The sequence below is a fragment of the Budorcas taxicolor genome, chromosome 1 (assembly GCF_023091745.1).
Source record: "Budorcas taxicolor isolate Tak-1 chromosome 1, Takin1.1, whole genome shotgun sequence".
Lineage (NCBI taxonomy): Eukaryota > Metazoa > Chordata > Mammalia > Artiodactyla > Bovidae > Budorcas > Budorcas taxicolor.
In genome coordinates this window covers 122,926,973-122,946,154 of record NC_068910.1, presented here as the reverse complement: position 1 = coordinate 122,946,154, position 19,182 = coordinate 122,926,973, and the positions used below count along the sequence as shown (strand labels likewise).

Below are 19,182 nucleotides of genomic sequence, written 5' to 3'. Positions count from 1 at the left end.
GAGGGATTGGGGGCAGGAGGAGAAGGGGATGACCGAGGATGAGATGGCTGGATGGCATCACAGACTTGATGGACGTGAGTCTGAGTGAACTCCGGGAGATGGTGATGAACACAGAGGCCTGGCGTGCTGGGATTCATGGGGTCGCAAACAGTTAGACACGACTGATAGACTGAACTGAGCTGAACTGAAATACTTCCAAAGAATAAAATAGTCTCTTATATAATCACAGTGTAGTTGTCAAATTCAATACACTTAACATTGATATGATATTCTTATCTTGCCTGTATTACAGTTGTGCCAATTGATCCAATAATGTCCTTTACAGCATATTTTTCTTCTATAAAAGATCCAGTCTGAGATCAGATATTGTGTTTAGTCATCATGTGTCTTCAGTCTCAGTCAATCTGGAACATTTCCGTAGCTAATTTTTGTCTTTTGTGACATGTTTTAATACAATGTTCAACATTTTGAGTTGGTCTAGTTTTTCCCTGATGATTATAGTAAAAATGGGCTTTTCTGGCTGGAATACTACACAAGTGAAGCTGTGTCCTTTTCAGAGTATCACACCTGGAAGTGTCCATCTTCCTTTGGTCATATTAATATTCATCACCCTGTCAATCATCCAATTTCTCCTCTGTATAGTTAGTATTTTTCCCCTATAACTTCCAAGCTTTTTGTGGGGAATCACTTTGAGGCCATGCAGATATCCTGATCCTCATCAGATTTTCCTCCTAGCTTTAGTATTCATTGATGATTCTTAACCTGATCTATGCAAAATACTGATTTTCCAATTCTGGGACTCTCTCCTTATTTACCAGTCAGTGTTTGGTGTTCTGCTGTAGGCAAGGGTCCTCCCTCCTATGTCAATATTCGCTAATGGCTCCTTTCCCTAATGTAGAAATGTTTTAGTAATTTTGTTGAATTCATTGAATGTATATATGCAAGTATTTAGGTCTTTCCTTTCCTCCTACCTTCCTCCTTCCCTCCCTCCTCCCCTCTCTCCCTTTTTTTCCTTCCTCTCTCCCTTATTGTAAGGATTCATGAATTTCTTGTTTTCTCAGTGGTTTATAATTCACTATTCTCCTTAATTATTTTGGTGCTCAAATTGTTCCAGATATGGTCAATGGTTTTTGAAGTCAGTTTCAGTTGCAAAGCTTCATAAAGGTCAAAGAGGGATTCATTTCAGAGGTGGGCCTGTATCACTGAGAAGTTGTATTGCTGTGGTAGCTGTGAGGTTTTTCTACAGATGAGGCTAATCTTTGCCAATAATCTGAAAACTCTACATTGGCTTTGTTTACTTTAGATGCTCAAGAGGAGAGAGAACATTTGTTTATTGTACCTCCTGCCATTCCTTTGTAGTTATTTCACAGAGACCAGGACAAACTATGGAATTCTTAAGTTCAGGCTTGTTCAGAGATACAAGGAAAGACTGCAACTCTTTTTCACTGGGGGCTCCACTCTTGGGAAGGGAAATTTCCTTGGTCATGATTATCTCCTTTTCTCCTCTCAGGGAATATTTTGACTGTAAAATTGATGCTGTAACAGTTAAAAAGCACCTAGAATATATTGTCACAACATATTTATTACTCCTGGCACTTATTATACCACAGGATTTATTTTAGGCATTAATTCTACTTTTTGATGGAATGTTCAAAGCTGTTTCTAAATCTCCATGTTAGGTAAAACTGATTTCCTACATTCCATAAGATCTACACTGAGCATTTTCTGCTCTAAAAAATACCCAAGCTGCCTTTCTGTTGAAGTTTCACTAACTATGAAAATAGGTATCACTACCAACACTTACTCTGTGTAGGACATTGATATAAACACTGCACTTATACTGATCTGTGAGGTAAATTATTATCTCATTTTACAGATGAGGAAAGTGAAGTACAGAAAGATTAAGTAACTTGCCCAAGATCACACAGTGGCTAAGGTAGAACTGAATCCAGTCAGTATGACTCTGAAGTCTAATGTGCTAACTGCTAAGCAGAGACAGGTGAAGGGGCTTGACATTTCTTGAAGCTCTTGACATACCTGATATAATGAATGAATGCAACAAACAGGCATCCCAAGTAGAAGGAGAAGAAGATGAGGAAACTGAGAAGAATGGATTTCACATAAACGGATCCTGAGGGAAGAGAAATAGCTCTGGTCAGGATGTCCTCAGGAGAAAAGAGAACCGTGTTTGGGACAGGACAGCTTAACAGGCCCATCTGCATCATACCCATTCTTAAATCCTAAGATAATCCCATTCAAAGCAGGGAAGCTATTGGAGGTCACCTAGTCATTGTCCATAAATGTCTGCCTTTCACAGTGATGACTTCCTCAGGGAAGCTGGGAGGGACTTCCTATACACGAAATCATAACTGACTTCCCCTTCTTTCTGTAAGGAATTTAACAAAATGCTTTGATTCTCTCTTCTATCTCTAAGGTAAATGTTAGTTTTCTTGTGATGTTTCTCTGGAAGGATGACATTAGCACTGAATGACCTGATCTCCTTCCTGACAGGAATCTCTCCACTAAATGCTGGTACAAGGAGAAGAGGGCAGCAGAGCATGGTGGTTAGAATGGACATGAATCTGAGCAAACTCTAGGAGATGGTGAAGGACAGGGAAGCCTGGTGTGCTTCTGTCCATGGGGTCACAAAGAGTTGGACACAACTTAGTGACTCAACAGTAACAACCAAAACTGACCTTTAATGGAAGGAACAATGGTCACTTGAAGATTCTTTGCACGTTGTAGATTCCAAGTCTGGTTTTCCTTTTCTGATAAAAAAAGAACAAAGCACAATGGGTCAGATACTATGTTCCTGGCCTCTCATCTGAACAGTTGTTTAAAAACTATCCAGGATGAATTCTGGTTGCTAAATTTTCTTTTAGCAAGAGCTATATGAAAACCAAACCACCAAACCTTCAAACCATCTAATACTCTTTGGTTAAAACTTTCCATTTGACCTTAGTTTGGGTGCATTTTGGTAGCACTAAGTGACTTAATTTAGAATGTAGCATTTCTTAAATGAAGAAGCCTTGACCTTTCTGCTCATATCACATATAACTCAATATACCATGGAAATCTGAAGAAAACAGCTGCAAAAATAGAGAGCTCCTTCATCTTTTGGTTTGCATTTTTCTAGCCAGTGAGAATTTGTTTTTCTTATATAGCCATTAAAGGATTTGTAGTTTACAAAAACATTGGATGTTGGCAAAACTCTAGAGCTATGTAACTAAGATATTAAAAAATATATGAGGAGGCACAACCGGGAGGGGATATATGTATACATTCAGCTGATTCACATTGTTGTTCAGCAGAAACTAACCCACAACATTGTAAAGCAAATATATTCCAATAAAAATTAAAACAGGGCTTAAAAAAAGAATACATGAGAAGAAGATTCACCTGAATACCAAGAGAACAGTGTTACACTCAACAGTAAACACTCTCCACGTTGGTCACATATGGCCCATCAGCTGTTGAGGGGTCCATGTTTTCAATCAACAGCCTTTTCCATTGCCATGGTAATTAGTGGGTAGTTGCCCACAGCCACTGTATTGTGCCTAAGAGCTTACACATTGGGTAGGTTGTCAGTTGGGATAAGTTGCCCTACTTTGCTTACTTACTATCTTGAAAGGTACAATTTTGGCAGTGGGGATTGAGAATTCTGACTTTTCCTGGGGAAATGATGACTACTGATAAATATAGGTGGCTCCATTACTGCTAGCTACCAAAATGATCTTAGAAAATGGACCTCGATTTGCTGTATTAAAGTCATTGATTCATGTGTGTGTGTGCGCACGTGCACACGTGTGTGTGTTAGTCACTCAGTCATGTCTGACTCTCTGCAACCCCATGGGCTATAGCCTACTAAGCTCCTCTATCTGTGGAATTCTCCAGACAAGAATATTGGAGTGGGTAGTCATTCCCTTCTCCAGGGAATCTTCCTGACTCAGGGATTGAACCTGGGTCTCCTGCATTGCAGGGGAATTCTTTACCATCTGAGCCACAAGGAAGCCCCATTACTTCATAGTAGTAAATATTTGTTGAGTAAACAGCCAACTTACCTCATATAGTCTGAGGAAGTACAAGACTTTGAAAAGATTCAAGGTGGTAAATGGTATTTTGAAGTATCAATAATGTCTTGAGATCTATTATTTACTTCCCTTTATTTTTTTCTCAAGTACATCTCAGACTGCCTTATCAAGCCGTTGCTGATAACCCTGACTTACTAGAGATGGTTGAAAGGGATCAGAAGGGGCCAAAATGAACTTTTTGGTTACTTTCCATTCCATCCCATTATGTTTTTCTACATAGCCAAATATTCCTCACTGTTGCTTACCCTGGATGAAGAAAGATCCTCCACAGGCATAATCTTCAGGCTTTATCACAAACACCACAAAGAACTGCTCACCTGGAAAATCCTTCTTCTGCGTAAGACATAAAGATAGAAGTAGGGAGAAAATTCATAGTGGTGGGGGCAAAAAGAAGGAAAGAGAAAAAAAGTAAAGTTCACCCCTCTTCCTAACTCCTTAGGAAGGATTCACACATTCCCATGATCTACTCCAGGTTATCCATAATAAAATAATTGTTATATCCAAGAAATTATGTAGATACACTATTCTGATTTCAGTCTGTCTTGTGCCCACTTGAGTGCTTAGAATTGTATAAAATATATGTCAACAGCCTATGTTTAATAACTAATACTTACATATTAAATTCTTTAATAAACTTTATTTTTAGAGCTGTTTTAGCTTTTTATAGTGTTATAGCTTTTTGTAGTGTTTTTATCTTAAAATTCAATGATAAATGACTTTCTGAAAAGTCATTCAGTCAGCAGACAAATAAATAATTTAGGTCAGGGAAGCAAATACTCAAGTTAGGAGACTTGAGTTATAGTCCTGACTTTGACTTTCTCTGAGTGAGCTTCTCTGTGTTCCAGTTTGTTATCCATGAATGAAGCACGGTTGACAAGATAATCTTTAAGATCTAGTATATTTATACAATCTTGACTTTATATTATCCCAAATTTCTGATGTTTAACCTATCCAGAAAATGGCCCAAGACTGAATCAGGAGTCCAGAGAGACGTACTAATTTGTTGCCAAATACATTCAGAGTGAGAAAGTACTGATACACTTTGTTCTTCATTAATTTACTGTCCAGATGGTGTAAAAATCTGAGTTTCCTATTATGCTTATTTTTTGTCCTTTTAAATTTGAGACTATATAATGCTGAGGTGCTAAGGAAAAAAATACTAAAACAAGAGCAGATATTTGAGGTATCAAATATGAGACATTAAAAATTAAAGCCTGACTAATAGAAGGTTTTAGTTCTGATACTTAAATTATAATTAACCCCTCCTCACTCATGACCTGCTATTCAATAAACAGTATCTCCTTACCTAGAGAACATATCAAATTGCAGGTACCTCAAGTAAATACCACTCTAAAGGCAGGAAGAGAATCTCTTTGAAAATATGCTGACATGATGTGTATATATTTTTGCTATAAAATTATCACTGAAACAAAAATTTAATTATAATACCAAAAGGGCAAACTTCTACACAAATGTGGTTCATATTCCTTTGAACTTACCCATTCTGTCCAGAGTTAAGTCCTCTTTTGGTTACTGTCACTAGTACAAATTATCAAAATATGTGTCTTTTAAATTGAAATCTTACTATTTTCAGGTGTCTCAGTGGTAAAGAATCTGCCTGCCAATGCAGGAGATGCAGGAGATTCAGGTTTGATCCCTGGATTGGAAAGATCCCCTGGAGGAGGATATGGCAACCCACTCTAGTATTCTTGCCTGGACAATTCCATGGACAGAGGAGCCTGGTGGGCTGCAGTCCATAGGGTCGCAAAGAGTAAGCAACTCAGCATGCATGCAAACATAGCTGATTTACAATAATGTTTTAGTAGAATATATTTAGTTGTTTTAAATTGATCAGATAAACTTTATGCTAAATTGGCACCCCCTTCATTAAGTAGACTGGAATCTTTCACCCTTATCTCTGTAAGCAATCTGTCAGACACCTCTCCTGCTGCATCACAGGTTCCCAAGATTCCCCAAGGGGAACAGGGCACCTGGTAGAGTAGCATTATCCACCAGGTATAGCAATCTTTGTTTTGAAATCAATCAGAAAGGAAAGAGATTCAGTGTACACAGTGAGCGGTAGTCCTTTAGGTTTCTCTAAATTCAGTGGGTGACCAAACTGGTTCAGTAGGTAACCTGATTATAAACTGTGCATTGTCATTGATGATGATGCCCACAGAAGTGATGTCTCACCTGTAGTGTGATGGCAGCTTTCTTAGTCATGGACTGGTAGACACCATTAAATTCCACATTGTGGTCAAGATCGTATACTGGGCACTGTCATGTGCATGGGGGATAAAAAGGAAAATATCACTGTTATCATATATACATACCACATATACCACCTGGATCACAGAGGAGGGGGTCCTTACTGAGCCAGAAACCATGAAGAGTTTCCTCCCAGAACAGTCATGAAATAGTTTTCCTAAAATTTGGTGCCTTGTCCTCTGAAGTCAAGGTCACTTAATATTAATATTAAAGAGAACATAAAAGATCTGTCTTAAAGTATATCACACCTTTCCCATATTTTATTAATACTTTATGAGACAGAAAGGGCCTAATGACACAACAAAAAATTCAAAGCTTAGAACAAGCAGTAGGTTTCTGTTTTCCTTGTGCAGTTCACAACTTGGTCTTCCTTATTCTCTGTCACGATCCTCCTTCCCTCCCTTCCTTTCTTTGTTTATCTTGGTGAAGAGTCAACTTCTCTCTATCTCCCCAGATCAATGTCTATAAACACATACTGTGCACTTGCATGCACAAGATACAGCTTTTACTATTTAGCAGTCTTGTCAGCAGGACAAAGTAAAAGGATGAAATGGTGCTCATGCTCTCTCTCATTTATCCTAAGACAATATAAAACTCCATATTGGAAGGTTGACAAGTTATGAAACTCACCATGATATTTTGGACTGAGACAACAGAACATGGATAAGCCAATGTAGACACGACTTTAATGATAACTGAGTCTACGTCTTCAGGAAATTTGTATAGGAAATACTGAGAATAAAAAAAAAAAAAAGGATTTGTTAATGCTAAGGAATGTTTACAGTCGCAAACTATTTTCTCATGAATAAGGTGGTTTCCTCTAATATGAGGCATAAAGTTCAGATGTAAATCTCAGGAAGCCTCCAGTAATTCAGCTAGCCATTCATCTCTTGCATATTGAGCAGATGCTCTGTGCAGGGCTCAGATACTAGGAATACAGCCATGAGCAAGACAAAGGAGCCATTTCATACAACATTGCTGTATCATTTTTTATGATATTTATTTCTCAACTAAACTTTGCTACACTTCATTCCAATTGCAACTTAAGAAGATACCCCCACCCTTTGAATCAGAGATATGTGAAATGTAACAGGAAACGAAGTTTACCTCTGTGTGTTCATTTTGAAATATGAAGCTCTTCCTTGAAAGGCAGACAAGCTTGTTCTTCAAGAATCTTAACCACCTTCCCATAGGCAAGAATTAGCACTACACCCACCTTTCCCCTAGACTTTTTGTGTTTTGTTTTTTTTTTTTTTTTTGCCAAAGAATCTATTTCTTGGCTGGAACTCAGTGAGATGATATTTAGATTCAAAGACCAAGCCCTACATTTAGGCTCCTGAAATATGTTCACAATTTTGGGCAGGCTAAGATATCTTTAAAAGTATTTCTCAAACATCAGAATAAGGAAGCATTTATAATAGAGGTTATACTATTTACCTACTTAGATTATCAATTCACCAGAAAAATTTATTAACTCTAAGTTTTAAACACGTTGCTAATAACAAAGAAAGGGGACTTCTTCCCAGTAATTATAAATATAGTAACTGGTTGAGAAGCTTGACATGAAATACATGAGTAAGACTTTGAGGAAAACCAGACAAGATGCCACAAAAAAAGAAAACTACAGGCCAATATCACTGATTAAAATAGATGCAAAAATCCTTAACAAACTTCTAGCAAACAGAATCCAATAACATATTAAAAAGATCATTACCAAGTGGGCTTTATCCCAGGGATGCAAGGTCTCTTCAATATCTGCAAATCAATCAATGTAACACACCACAGTAACAAATTGAAAGATAAAAGACATATGATTATCTCAATAGATGCAGAGAAAGCCTTTGACAAAATTCAAAATCCATTTATGATAGAAACCCTCCAGAAAGCGGGAATAGAAGGAACATACCTCAATATAATAAAAGCTATATATGACAAACCCACAGCAAACATTATCCTCAATGGTGAAAAACTGAAAGCATTTCCCCTAAAGTCAGGAACAAGACAAGGGTGCCCACTCTCACCACTACTGGAAGTTTTGGCCACAGCAATCAGAGCAGAAAAAGAAAGGAATCCAGATTGGAAAAGAAGAAGTAAAACTCTCACTGTTTGCAGATGACATGATCCTCTACATAGAAAACCTTAAAGACTCCACCAGAAAATTACTAGAGCTAATCAATGCATATAGTAAAGTTGCAGGATATAAAATTAACATACAGAAATCCCTTGCATTCCTATACACTAACAATGAGGAAACAGAAAGAGAAATTAAGGAAACAACAATTCCATTACCATTGCAACGTAAAGAATAAGATACTTAGGAATATATCTACCTAAAGAAACAAAAGACCTACATATAGAAAACTATAAAACACTGATGAAAGAAATCAGAGGACACAAATAGATGGAGGAATATACCATGTTCATGGATCAGAAGAATCAATATAGGGAAAATGAGTACACTACCCAAAGCAATCTATAGATTCAATGCAATCCCTATCAAGCTACCAACGGTATTTTTCACAGAACTAGAAAAAATAATTTCACAAAGTGTATGGAAATACAAAAAACCTCGAATAACCAACACATCTTGAGAAAGAAGAATGGAACTGGAGGAATCACCCTGCCTGACTTCAGGCTCTACTACGAAGCCACAGTCAAGACAGTATGGTACTGGCACAAAGACAGAAATATAGATCAATGGAACAAAATAGAAAGCTCAGAGATAAATCCACACACCTATGGACACCTTATCTTTGACAAAGGAGGCAAGAATATACAATGGAGAAAAGACAATCTTTTTAACAAGTGGTGCTGGGGAAACTGGTCAACCATTTGTAAAAGAATGAAACTAGAACACCATACACAAAAATAAACTCAAAATGGATTAAAGATCTATATGTAAGACCAGAAATTATAAAACTCCTAGAGGAAAACATAGGCAAAACACTCTCTGACATAAATCGCAGCAGGATCCTCTATGACCCACCTCCCAGAATATTGGAAATAAAAGCAAAAATAAACAAATGGGACCTAATTAAACTTAAAAGCTTTTGCACAACGAAGGAAACTATAAGCAAGGTGAAAAGACAGCCTTCAGAATGGGAGAAAATAATAGCAAACGAAGCAACTGACAAAGAATTAATCTCAAAAATATACAAGCAACTCCTGCAGCTCAATTCCAGAAAAATAAACGACCCAATCAAAAAATGGGCCAAAGAACTAAACAGACATTTCTCCAAAGAAGACATACAGATGGCTAACAAACACATGAAAAGATGCTCAACATCACTCATTATCAGAAATGCAAATCAAAACCACAATGAGGTACCATCTCACACCGGTCAGAATGGCTGCTATCCAAAAGTCTACAAGCAAGAAATGCTGGAGAGGATGTGGAGAAAAGGGAACCCTCTTACACTGTTGGTGGGAATGCAAACTAGTACAGCCACTATGGAGAACAGTGTGGAGATTCCTTAAAAAACTGGAAATAGAACTGCCATACGACTCAGCAATCCCACTGCTGGGCATACACACCGAGGCAACCAGAATTGAAAGAGACACATGTACCCCAATGTTCATCGCAGCACTGTTTATAATAGTCAGGACATGGAAGCAACCTAGATGTACATCAGCAGACGGATGGATAAGAAAGCTCTGGTACATATACACAATGGAATATTACTCAGCCATTAAAAATAATACATTTGAATCAATTCTAATGAGGTGGATGAAACTGGAGCCTATTATACAGGGTGAAGTAAGTTAAAGAAAAACACCAGTACAGTATACTAACTCATATATATGGAATTTAGAAAGATGATAACGATAACCCTATATGCGAGACAGCAAAAGAGACACAGATGTATAGAATAGACTTTTGGACTCTGTAGGAGAAGGTGAGGGTGGGATGATCTGAGAGAATAGCATTGAAACATGTATATGATCATATGTGAAATAGATCCCCAGTCCAGGTTCGATGCATGAGACAGGGTGCTCAGGGCTGGTGCACTGGGATGACCCAGAGGGATGGGATGGGGAGGGAGGTGGGAGGGGAGTTCAGTATGGGGAACACGCGTACAGCCATGGCAGATTCATGTTGATGTATGGCAAAAACCACTACAATATTGTAAAGTCAGTAGCTTCCAATTAAAATAAATAAATTAAAAAAAAAAGACTTTGAGGAAAACAAACAAAAAAGCCCCCATCTCCAGGCATTAGTAAATCTATCACTTTGAAGGAGTGGCAAACCCATTAAAACTTCATTTTGCATTCCATCATCCTCTTAACTAATCTTATCCTGAGAACCAGAGCAATGAAAATAGAACTTTTCAACAATCCAAAACCTTCCAAGTAGGGAAAAACTATCTTAAGATTAAAGAGTATCAATCATTAATGCTACTGTTTGGAAGTCTGTTCATGCCTTGTAACAGATGGCAATGCTCTCAAGAACCCACTTCATTTTGCGCTTTTATTTTGGAGCTTGATTCAAATACATAGAATACAGGGCTCTTCCAAAGGTGAATACTCTGGAATTCCGAACATGTGTTCTTAGGGAACACATGTTCTTAGGGAAACCATACTTTGTTATCTCAAAGGCATTATTATGGCTACTATCACCAAGATAATCACGATGGTGTGATGACTCACCTAGAGCCAGACATCCTGGAATGTGAAGTCAAGTGGGCCTTAGAAAGCATCACTACGAACAAAGCTAGTAGAGGTGATGGAATTCCAGTTGAGCTATTTCAAATCCTGAAAGATGATGCTGTGAGAGTGCTGTACTCAATATGCCAGCAAATGTGGAAAACTCAGCAGTGGCCTCAGGACTTGAAATGGTCAGTTTTCATTCCAGTCCCAAAGAAAGGCAATGCCAAAGACTGCTCAAACTACCGCACAATTGCACTCATCTCACACGCTAGTAATGTTCAAAATTCTCCAAGCCAGGCTTCAGCAATAAATGAACCATGAACTTCTTGATGTTCAGGCTGGTTTTAGAAAAGGCAGAGGAACCAGAGATCAAATTGCCAACATCTGCTGGATCATCGAAAAAGTAAAAGAGTTCCAGAAAAACATCTATTTCTGCTTTATTGACTATGCCAAAGCCTTTGACTGTGTAGATCACAGTAAACTGTGGAAAATTCTGAAAGACATGGGCATACCAGACCACCTTACCTGCCTCTTGAGAAATCTGTATTCAGATCAGGAAGCAACAGTCAGAACCGGACATGGAACAACAGACTGGTTCCAAACAGGAAAAGGAGTACGTAAAGGCTGTATATTGTCACCCTGCTTCTTTAACTTATATGCAGAGTACATCATGAAAAACGCTGGGCTGGAGGAAGCACAAGCTGGAATCAAGATTGCCGGCAGAAATATCAATAACCTCAGATATGCAGATGACACCACCCTTATGGCACAAAGTGAAGAGGAACTAAAAAGCCTCTTGATGAAAGTGAAAGAGGAGAGTGAAAAAGTTGGCTTAAAGCTCAACATTCAGAAAACGAAGATCATGGCATCTGGTCCCATCACTTCATGGAAATAGATGGAGAAACAGTGGAAACAGTGCCAGACTTTATTTTTGTTGGGGGGGGGGGGGAGGCTCCAAAATCACTGCAGGTGGTGATTGCAGCCATGAAATTAAAAGACACTTACTCCTTGGAAGGAAAGCTATGACCAACCTAGATAGCATATTCAGAAGTAGAGACATTACTTTGCCAACAAAGGTCTGTCTAGTCAAGGCTATGGTTTTTCCAGTGGTCATGTATGGATGTGAGAGTTGGACTGTGAAGAAAGCTGAGTGCTGAAGAACTGATGCTTTTGAATTGTGGTGTTAGAGAAGACTTGAGAGTCCCCTGGACTGCAAGGAGATCCAAACAGTCCATTCTAAAGGAGATCAGCCCTGGGATTTCTTTGGAAGGAATGATGCTAAAGCTGAAACTCCAGTACTTTGGCCACCTCATGTGAAGAGTTGACTCATTGGCAAAGACTCTGATGCTGGGAGGGATTGGGGGCAGGAGGAGAAGGGGATGACAGACGATGAGATGGCTGGATGGCATCACTGACTCGATGGACGTGAGTCTGAGTGAACGCTGGGAGTTGGTGATGGACGGGGAGGCCTGGCATGCTGCAATTCATGGGGTCGCAGAGAGTCGGACACAACTGAGCGACTGAACTGAACTGAACTATTAGCAGAAATGAAAATGAATGCCATTGTGCAAGTTGTAGACCTCTACTGAAGTCTTATCTATAAGCCAAAGCATTACCAATCTTCTGCTTTTGTAAATTGCCTTAAATTTTATTAATTTAATTACTTGGCTGAGCTGGGCCTTTGTTGCTACATGCAGGCCTTCTCTAGTTGTGGCAAGTGGAGTGCCACTGCACTCTCTAGGTGCAGTGTGTGGGCTTCTCATTGTGGTGACTTCTCTTGTTGTGGAGCATGGGCTCTAGGGCACGAGGGCTTCAGTAGTTATGGCGCAGGAGGTTAGTTGCCCTGAGGCATGTGGAATCTTCCCTGACCAGGGATCAAACCCGTGTCCCCTCATTGGCAGGCAGATTCTTAACCATTGGAAGAATCACCAGTGAAGTCCCACCAGTTTTCTTTACCTCTAAATTACCATAAATCCCAAGTAAATAAACCCATTGTCTTGATATTGTACTTTTACCAGAAAGAAGCAAATGAGAAGGATCTAAAGCAATGCCTGGAATTGAGGCTAAAAATCACCTTCTTACATCCTGATTACCTAACCAGTTTCTGTAACCTGCTTCTATCTATAGGAACAGAGGTAAGCAGTGATGATGCAGGTTGACTGAGTCTGTACAATAGTTTGGATGAATTTAAAGGTACAGAAATTCTTTCCTACAGTTGAAGAAGATAAAAAATATAGGCCAAAATGGGAACAGTTATGAGTAAAATAAGACCTTACAGGTGTCAAAGAATTTGTTTTGTTTCATGAGTTTTTCTAGGTATATTTTACTCTAGCTTGTAATTTATATACAAATTGTTTGGACTTTAGTGTTTAATAATTTTTTTTTTAATGGAAAGAAGCTGCAGTATATAATCACCACTGGTTTTCAGTCTACAAAATCCATCACGACATTCAGGACTCTGGACTGGACTATTAGACTGTACTCCTTCTGCAGTTGGGGTGCAAGTTTTTCCCTTTCTATCTAGATACCTCCCATTGCGCCTCTCACTTGGTGCTTTCAAACATTTCATGAATTACGTGACCAATACTTTGAGGTCAGTGGACTGTGGTTCTGTAGCTCTCCTGTCACCGGGTGGCAGCATACACGCACTGTGGAGACTTACTGATGGGACCTGTGACTCTTAAAGGTGTGTGGGTGTTGGCTTTGGCAGCTTTGGGGAGCTGACTGTGCACATGGATTTCCAACTCGGTGTTCCGTGATGTCATCATGGCAGTCTGAAATCGGCTGGGGTGGAGGTATTTACACTGCAGAAATGGGCAAACTCTACAAAACAGGGCTTCGCTCTGAGAACTGGTTCACTAGCTCACGAGTGATGGTAATAGGTTTACAACAGCATCCATACAATATGCTAATCCCAGTTCTAGTATATCCAAGGCCACTTTTGACCAAAGTTGTATTGCAGCCTACTGAAAATTTACAAGAAACACCAGGACATTAAATAAATCTGCTTTAAACTTGGTTGTTGCATGAACCTTACTCTTTTAGAATCTATGAAAGGAAAAAGGAAAGTAGCTAGCAGTATCAGTAGAAAAGCAGCCTGAATCAAAGTTTTAATCAGTTTATTTGGTTTACAATTATGGCCTAGTGAAGAGCATAACCCAAGTATCTAAATCTTCTGATAATTTTTGTCAGCATACCTGTTCTTTCTTAGTGATGGGAGAAATGAATTTTATCCATAACACTGTAGATATTAAAATCTGTCTCATTTTTGTTATATTTTCCAGATCAGTTGTTTACTTTTGTATCTGTTTAGTGGTGGCCTTCCACTCTCTGTCTCCCCATCCCCATCCTAATTATAAGGTCCGTGCAGGCAGAAGTTGCACCTCTCTTATTCTTCATCCTTCTATCCCTGGCACCTAATACAGCTTAACACTGTACCTGGTGTGCATAGTTGGCCCACAATCTGATGAATGAAGGTTAAGACAAGGAATATCTGTAAACATGTCACGCCTCCCGTTTCATACCAGTTCAAGTGATAAGGTTAATGATGTGACTAAAATCTCAGTTATAAGAACCACATTCCAAAAATACAAATATAGCTCAAGTTGTAAAAGATTAAGGGCAACACCACATGCTAACTCAACCTGTTACCATGATTTCTTTGGGTGAGAATCATGATAACTTTGAAGCCTTCACTTACCTGAGGTTGAGAGGGGCTGGCAGTGAAGTGAAAGGCAACATTTGTCCTGAGAAATACAAGGGAAAGGGGGAAAAGTGAAAGAAAAACATAAGTTAGCAAGCAAAAGTTATTTCTTAAAAAAATCTCAAACTAGATACAAGAAATGCCCTACCCTTTGAGAAAGGTGTTCTGTTTGGGCCCATAAAAGTGACAAAGTACACTGCATGGGAACTTGGTGGTTTCAGCTGTCAAGAATGACCAAGTTGGGGAAGGGATCGATTTTATGTCTTTTATGTCTTTAAATAAACCCATAAAGTTATACCTATACAAGTAAGTACTTCGACTTTTATAGACACATTTGTCTTCAGATTCTCTTAAGATTTTATACTCAACTATAAGTTTTAGGTGTCAGAAGTGGGCTGAAAGAGAGAGGAAAAGAAGGCTTGGGGTTCTTTTGCATAATTCAGATAGAACTTAAAAATAATTTTGATGTATCCATGGCAAAAATATCACTTTAAAAAAAAAATGAATAGATAATCACCATGGGAGGGTCTCTAGGGATAGAAGCATGCTCTTCCTGCCCCAAGCACGCCACAGTTGTCTACATTTCCCTCCAAGATCAGGTCTTCTTTGGGTTAGGCATTGCCTTCTAAGACCCTTCTTAAAATACACACACCACCAAAAGCATATAATGAAGCTATTTTCTTTTCAATTATCAATTTTCTAGAAATTATTTTATTAGATATTTGCATCTTCTGTGAAAGACAGCAGTGATCCAGCACTGAGGAGAGTGAGGAGGATATGGGAAACATACATTGGTAGCATAGAGTACTGGAAAATGCAAAAACAGATTAGGTCTTCTCTGTAGTCATGCAAGGGCTTTTGTTCTTTCTGGTTCTTGGCTCATCTTTAATTGTGAGGATCACTCACACATACTCACTGTACTCTCCATGCCTGCATCAGGAGAATGGCATGAGATTTTTTCACACAACCCTTCAGTGTGACCTGCACTTCTGGAAACCTGAATTTCTGGGGCCCCTCCACAGCTTCATCCCCTGATGCTCTCTAAAGACTCTTGTTTTATCCACTCCTAATTTTTCCTTTTATAAAAATTAAACCATTTAACATTTTTACTAAAGATTCCTTTAGAAAGGGCATGTCAGGACATTTGACGCATGAAGTGTGTAATTGGAGGTGTTGTTTAGAAGTCACAGATTTCGAGCATTGTTTCTAAAGGTAATGACAAACGATTTAGGCCATTAGCAGACTAGACTTAGAATTTAGCAGTAGATATAATTTATATATATATCCACTCTCAATAGCAATCATCATTAGAGTCAAGGGTTGGTTCTGCTGAAGCATGGTTAATAACACATGAACTTATGTCACATAAAGAAGCTAAAGTTGGTGTCAAATCCAGCTCTGCGTGTGCTCTGAGACTCCTCAGCCAGAGTCAGGAACCACACGCTGTGCATGGCTCTCTGCAGCATGGGGAATGCCATCTGCAGTTACCAGGGCAACACGGGCCCTCAGTTCTGTCTGTTGCCAGGTCAGGGGAACGAAAAGGACAATGGTTTTCTTGGCTGGCAACAGACAGGTTAAGATTTCCAGAAGCAAAGAGTTGTCTTTGGCCAGAAATTTGTTTTTAAATTCTCCCCTGTCATTTGTATTCCAGTTAAGACATTGAATGTGTGGACATGGATAGGAATTTTCTATTTTTTTCCCCTTGTTCTTTCTGTTGTCTTTACTAGTACAACACATACAAACTTCAAAAACATAGTATTTTCCTTAAGACTATCCCATGTACTCTCCTCTTTCTCCTGGAGTCAACAGTGTGTGCAAAATAAACATGGTGTCTGTTGCAGATGAAAGGTTCTGCTTCCTTCCCCATAGGCCTCCAGCAGAGGTGGAGAAGGTTTATTTTATCAGGAGTCATTAAACAACAGGACGAGTCTAACTGAGACACATGTACACCTTCAGTTTTAGAGAAGGAAGTGTATAATTTTTGACTTACTTGTTTGAAAAAATTAAACACAAGAAACAAAAGTTTACCTAATAAATAAGAAACCCTAAAAACTAACTTTGTTTCCTCACTGTGGCTAGCTTGAGGAAGAGTGAAAGAGAAAAAGAACAGAGGAGTCGAGAGACGGGAGAAGAGGGGAGAGGGGTCCATGGAGAAGGGGTAGAGAGACGGAGTGCGGGAGGTAATGAAACAGAACAAGGAGAGGGAGATGGGGAGAAAGGCTCAGTGGAAAGACAAAGTCAAAAGCCAAGTCATTTTTTGAGGTGAGTTCAGAGAAGACTCTGAGATTCATATTCATCTTATTATATGACAGCAAGCCCCTAGCACAGAGCAGAGCGGGGATTCAAAACCCTCCCTTTGTTTGTCGAAGGAAATTACACTGGTTATTCACCTGGACTGTGGACTTCAGAGTATCGTTTCCCGTTATCTCCTTCCTGCCATCTGTCATGCACTGACTTGGTTTACCACAAATCTCCCCACAGCCCTCCACCATCTGTAGCCCTCCACCTCATGGCTCTGGTCAGAGGATAAACTCTCCATGCATGTGCTAAATTCTGTCCTTTCTTCTCTTCTCTGGGACTTTGCTTCTACAAAAATCGAACTGTCCTATAAACTTTATTTGCCTTGCTTCTCCTTGGTTTATAAACATACTCTAGTCTCAACCATTTTCAAAATAAATAACAAACAAATGCCCCCAACAAAGTTGTGCTGTTTCCCCTGGATTTCCCCCCTTCGATGTCATTCTGCATCCTCTCTCTCTTTCACAGACCAGCCTCTTCACAGGGCACTGTGCTCCCATCCCTCATTCACCCTTTCCCTTCCCCACTGCCATCAGGGTTCTTTCCCTATCATCTCGCTGAGATTGCCAGTCACCTCCTCTTGGCTAAATCCAGTGACTTAATCCCTAACGCTCCTTCCCTCTTTGTGACATTTGACACTGACTACCACACCTTCTGCCTTAGAATTTTCCCTCTCATGGGCTCTGTGACATCTGCTTTCCTGGGTTTTCTCTCATGCATCTGCCCATGCTGACTCAGCTTCTTCTGAGAGTTCCTGTTTCTCAGACCATCCCTTACATGAGAATCTGACCCACAGTCCTGTTTTTGATCTCCTCATTTTCCTTAACCATATATATCTTCATTCATATATGTATAACCATATGTTATAATTGCCATAAAAATCTCATATGTATGTATGTATGTATGTGTCTGCACACGCACACACACACACACACACACACACACACAGTTGCTGCAACAATGCCAGAGAATCACAAGTTTCCATATTCAGCCCAGGGCTACATCCAGAGCTCCACTCACTGAAGAGTGCTTCTCTGCTGGACTTCTGCACTTCACTGTCCCTCAAGGCATCTCAAACTCCATATATGATCAAAATGGAATGTACTCCCCTTTCCTTGACCCTTATCTGCCACATCTGTCCATAAGCCTCGCCTGAATCCTGATATCATTGTTGGAGTCATCTTGGATTCCCCTCCACAACTACTGCTCACTCTGTCTTACTGATTCTATATAATTGTAACTCGTGAAGCACTGTCTTTGCTCAAGTAACATTCAATAAGAAAACGAACAAACAAAACATGAAAAGCAATGTAAATCATTATGTAGTCTACCCCAAATATCAAAGGGCAATTACATAGGATGACGCATAGCAAAATGGTCTAAAAGCCTCTTCACCCATCCATTTCCTCAAAAATCTATTGCTATTTACGGCATAGTAGCTGCGCTAGCACACTGAAAACTCCCTCTCAAAACAGACTCAAGATCCCACTTAGAAGGCTACAGGAGGGTTGAAGGATTCAAGTACTGTATTTTTTCATGACTGTCTATTTAAAATTTAAATTTGATTTGTTTTTTTAATTGAAGGATAATTGCTTTGCAGAGTTTTGTTGTTTCTCGTCAAACATCAACATGAATCAGTTGTAGGTATACATATGTCCCCTCCTTGTTTGATCATGCCACATGTATTTTTTGGATTTGTAAACTTTCCCCATGTGTGTTATTTGACTCTTTTTCTACATTATAACTTTGTTGCTGCCATAATATATTCAGGTTCTGATAATTTTTTTATTCTTCTCTATTCAAATAAGTTCTCATTTGCCTATTTGTCTCTACCCCTGCCTCTCCATTTCATCTTCCACATGGTTACTAAAATCATCTCAAAGATCAGATTCATTAGTGGCTTCCATAACCTGCAAGGTGAAGTCTAAACTCCCTGGTACAGCATAAAGATCTCAAAGAGCAAGGATGGGGTACTGCCTGCTTCTCCCCTTGTCTCTTGTAATTCTGCCTTGGGCACCACATGGCCCAGCCTTCCACGTGAAGCTTCTCTTTGGTGGGCGCTGTGTCGCTCAGCCCTCTCTCCTGCGCATTGCGCTGGTATACATTCGACACTCTGCTGGGTACCTGCACTTCAAGTTCAGCAGGAACTTATCATCTCTTCCTTCCCTCCTCAAA

The 19,182-nt window shown here is 39.3% G+C and overlaps 1 protein-coding gene across 1 annotated transcript in view; it reads right to left on the bottom strand.

Annotated features, from left to right (window-relative positions):
* The window catches only part of SIDT1 (SID1 transmembrane family member 1), a 102,505-nt gene that overhangs the window by 46,425 nt on the left and 36,898 nt on the right, over positions 1-19,182 (bottom strand). The window contains exons 4-9 of the mRNA XM_052661778.1: positions 14,707-14,752; positions 6,990-7,091; positions 6,285-6,368; positions 4,337-4,424; positions 2,697-2,768; positions 2,038-2,131 (exon numbers count right to left, since the gene is read on the bottom strand). Coding sequence (XP_052517738.1) covers positions 2,038-2,131; positions 2,697-2,768; positions 4,337-4,424; positions 6,285-6,368; positions 6,990-7,091; positions 14,707-14,752 — 486 coding nt within the window. The remainder of the gene's footprint in view (positions 1-2,037; positions 2,132-2,696; positions 2,769-4,336; positions 4,425-6,284; positions 6,369-6,989; positions 7,092-14,706; positions 14,753-19,182) is intronic.